The 4,379-nt window shown below is 48.9% G+C and overlaps 1 protein-coding gene across 1 annotated transcript; it reads left to right on the plus strand.

Moving 5' to 3' along the window:
- Window positions 1-60: 60 nt before the first annotated feature.
- On the plus strand, window positions 61-3,219 carry LOC9635796. Its single transcript, XM_024665008.1, has 4 exons — window positions 61-1,738; window positions 1,794-1,986; window positions 2,033-2,918; window positions 2,974-3,219. The coding sequence occupies exons 1-4, from the start codon at window positions 93-95 to the stop codon at window positions 3,120-3,122; spliced, it is 2,874 nt and encodes a 957-aa protein (XP_024520776.1). The 5' UTR covers window positions 61-92; the 3' UTR covers window positions 3,123-3,219.
- The last annotated feature ends 1,160 nt before the right edge of the window (window positions 3,220-4,379 follow it).

Here is a 4,379-nt window from a genome sequence, read left to right on the forward strand (position 1 = left end):
AACGTTTATAACTACTGGGCAGTTGCCGGTTCGATAGAGGGTTTTGCACACAGGGTGATTACAAGACTGCGGCAGCCCATCTGGTTTCTTCCATGGAGGCGGCTCTCCTGGTGGAGGACCCTGAACTACAGCTCAGTCGGCTGAGTGATGCAAGTCCGTTTTTAGTTGATTGCATAGACACTTACAAAGGCTCCTCGCTTGAAAATCTAGAGACTGAAACAGCTGAGCCCAGGGATCATCTAGAGACTGAAACAGCTGAGCCCAGGATCCCGCATGCGCAGAAGGTAGAAAGATCCTTGAAGCTAAAAAGAGCAGAAGCATATGCACATATGGGAATGGCGCAACTTGTACTGCTCAATTTAGTCGACAAGGCTTGCAAATGTCTCCATGCTGGTGCTGAATTGCTGCTAAGCGAACATGGATCTTCCGAAGATGCACAAGTAAGAGGAGTGCTGTTCATGTTACAGTACACACTTGCCGGGGTTCGCCTTGAGTATGGTACACCCGAGGAAGCTTTGGGGCTGTACGCGCAATGCAAGCTTTTGGCTCCAACACCAAGACTCGAGCTCAAGTGCGATGTTCACCTGGCTCACTGTGTCAAGCGCCAAGGTCATTTCCGGGAGGCCACCCAGATGCTGACCAGGCTTTTGACAAACAAGCAAGGTTTGTTGGCCGAGGAGCGTGATGTCAACGCTCAACTTCTGTTTGAGCTTGGGCAGAGTCTGCTTGGGACTGAGAACACAATCCAAGCCGTTATCAACCTTGAGGCCGCAAGAAGACTCTGGGAGGAAGTGGCAGACACTTCAGGCTGCCTGCAGTGGTGCTGGTGCGTTCTTTTCCAAGCTTATATGTTGCTCCAGCGGTTCTCAGATGCATTGGATCTTGCTAAGCTGATATCAAGTAACTTGGAGAAACTGGCACCAGGCGCAGAGCAGCTCTGGTACTTGATCAATGGGGGTAACTTTGCTTTTTTCGAAGATCACGAGTTTGTACGGGACAAGCTTACAGCATGCCTCGACACTGGCAGCCAGGAACACGATTGGCTGGAAAAAACCAGCATACTCCTCAATCTGGGGAACGCTTACCGGCAACTTGGGGACTCGGATGCAGCTTTGGAGAAATATGAGGAAGTGTTTGCCTGCATTTCTAGGCTTTCGATACAGGAGGAGGCTCTAGTCCAGGACACTCTGGCATGCGTGCACCTCAACCGCTCCGTGGTTTACAGGAACCAGGCGCTAGAGGAAAACCAGAGCAGGTGGATCGAATTAAGCAACAAGCAACTGACTGAGGCACAAGCAGCAGTGACAATATATCAGCAAGCTGGTCAAGCCCCTTCAGAGCTGGGATTCGCGTACCTTTCACAAGCAGCTGCTCTCATCAACCTAAAGAGCTATAGAGATGCTGAAGCATGTCTAGACAGGGCTGAAGCTCTAACTAGCGGCAGCGAGCTTAAAACTGCCAAGGTCATGCTCGTGCGAGCTGGACTCCTAGAGGGCAAAGATGAACTCGAGAGAGCACAAGTCTCTGCACACAAGGCACTCTTACTGCTAATGGAGATGCAGAGTAGGTTAAGAGGCCTGGAACATGCATGGGTGACTTTACTTGCTGGAGACATGAGGAAGGCCTTCTATTTTATGCAGAAGCTGCTTATTGCAAGCAATAGGTACATGGACGCTCTCTTATGGGCCGAGAGGAGCAGGATGCGGCTATATTTCTACAACATCAACCAACGAACTGTGTAATGAGATTACCACGTTTGTTCACAATCTTGATTTCTTTTAACTCTGAAACAGGCAAGATGGAGAAGAGGGGGGCCTCTTGCGCTTCGACAGGGATGACCAGTACGCCATTGATTGCATCCGCGAGGCCGTGACAAGCTGTCCTCCAGGATCGGCGGTGGTGGAGTACACGTGTCCAACAAGTACGGAGGACGTCTTATACATATACGTCGTTCAGCAGGAGCAGTGTGCAGTTCATGTGCGGCAGGTACGCGTCTGTCGAGTTGTATGCTCTACTCAACCTATCATCTCAGGTGGACTTGAAGAATTTTTTCAGCAGCAAGCCGAACAAGAGGCTAGGCAAACGCTTGGACGCTCTTGTGAAGCGAACTCGGACAGCCATTGCCAAGGACACAGCTGAAGTTAAGGTCGGCCTGGGGATCCTTCACGAGTTACTCATCGTCCCAGTTCAGGAACTCCTGGCGAGCTGCAGCAGCGTAATCTTTGCTCCCCATGACGTCCTGTCACTGGTGCCATTTGCTGCACTGTACGATGGAAACGAGTTCCTTGTGAAAAACAAGGCAGTGGGGACGGTACCATCACTTCGAGCTCTGGGCCGCTGCCTCATCCGGCAGGAGGAGTTTGCCAAGAGAGACAGAGCAACAGCTTTCGTGGCCGGAAATCCAGAGCCGATGGGCCTGGGTCTACCCCAGCTCAAAGGAGCAGCTCAAGAGGCGGGTGAAGTTGGACAACAGCTTGGTGTGGACGCTGTTATAGGCTCCGGAATGACGAAGGCACAGGTGATGAGCAATATGAGCAAGGCCAGCGTCGTCGTGCTCGTCACTCACGGGCTTTTGGACCGCTACTTTCAGCATGGGGCTCTAGTCATGCAAGCGGGCTCCACAGCGAGTGTTGCTGGGATGCGAGAAGCTGCGAGCAGTGCTCTAGTCATGCAATCGGCGGCTGCGAGTGCTGAAGCTGCAAAGTGCAGAACTGATGAGGTGATCACAGCCAAGGAGATCGAGACACTCGAAGTTCAAGCAGGCTTGGTGGTTCTCAGTGCTTGCCATGCTGGTGAAGGTCAAGTCTCAAGCGAAGGCTTGCTTGGACTGGGGCGTGCTGTGCTTCAAGCAGGTGCTGTTTGTGTTCTGGTCACGCTGTGGAAAGTGAACGACGCTGCAACTCCAGAGCTGGTAACAGGTACGCCAAAGCCAGGCCCAGCTTCTGTCTCATTTTTGTGCTTCTGTTTTATCAGGATTTTTTGACGAACTCCTTAGAGGACGACGTAATGTTCACGACGCTCTCAGAGCAGCAATGCTCAGAATGCTACACTTAGACATGCCAGTTCGTATATGGGCACCTATGGTGGCCTTTGGTTCGCCAGGACTGATGTTAAATTGGTGAGGTTGTGGCTGAAGTGTTGTGTGATTGATTGTGGTGTTCGTATCAAATGTACTGTATGTTAATTTATAAATATTCAGTCATTCATAACACCTTTCAATATGTTTCTTCATTGTCACAATCCTGTTCAACCTCTGTATAGTCTTTTTCTAGGGCTGCCAAGTCTTCTCTGGCAATGGAGAGCTCTCCCTCTTCCATACCTTCACCAACATACCAATGCACAAAAGCCCATTTAGCAAACATAAGATCGAATTTGTGACTTATGTGAGAAAAAACTTCTGCAACAGCAGTGTTGTTGCTAATCATGCACACTGCCCTCTTGACACTAGTGCGTACACTCCCCATGGGCTGATGAATGCTGTTTTTTGTTGATCTTCTTTTGCAACGTGTACTTGATTGAATTCGCTGAATTCATCTAGGAATGAATACATCTCGTGTCCGGCTACCGAATCCAGTATTTCATCCATAAATAAAATTGGAAATGTGTCTGTGGTTGTGCTCTCGTTCAACTTTTTGTAGTTCACACATATTCGCAGTTTGCCATTTTTCTTGGGCACTATAACTAGTGGCGACAGCCATCTAGCATTCTGTATCAGCCTGATGAATTGAGCTTCAATTATCTTATCGAGTTCGGCTTTAACTCTCTCCTGGAAGTTCGGGTTCATTCGGTATGCTCTTTGTTTCTTCAGTGTTCCTCCTGAAATGAGTTGAATTCGGTGTGTATAGAGATCAGGAGGTATGCCCCATAACTCTTTGTATGACCATGCGAAAACATCCTGATTAAGTCGCAAAAGGTCGATAACTTGTTGTCTGAAGTCGGAATCGAGTTCCTGAGCTATGAGAACATTTCGGGGCTTTTCGCTGGTCCCAATGTTTACTGTATCAAGGTCTTCACTGACTTTGATCTTTTTTTGGAGAGTGTCTTCTCCTTCAACTAGTGCAGGAGTCTCGTTGAGGTCCATCTTTCTTTGGCTGTAATTCCTTGGGTTTGATATCCGGAGCTTCACGTTGATTGATCTTTGGCCATGTTTTGGCTTCTTGAGCAGTAGTCAGTTTTGCAAGTGGGCTGCTGATGAAGGGGAATTGATATCCTCTCAATGATGATGCTCCAAATTGATTAACTCCAGGAACTTGAGAACTCGGTGTCCGTCTGTCAGGACTAAATTCCCGGGTCTTGGGTATCGGATTTGGAGTCTGAGTCTGACTGTCTTGTTGCCCGAACTTAGTGAATATTCGTTTGAGAATGTTATTGCGTTGTTG

Source organism: Selaginella moellendorffii, unplaced genomic scaffold (genome assembly GCF_000143415.4).
Source record: "Selaginella moellendorffii unplaced genomic scaffold, v1.0 SELMOscaffold_117, whole genome shotgun sequence".
Classification (NCBI taxonomy): Eukaryota; Viridiplantae; Streptophyta; class Lycopodiopsida; order Selaginellales; family Selaginellaceae; genus Selaginella; species Selaginella moellendorffii.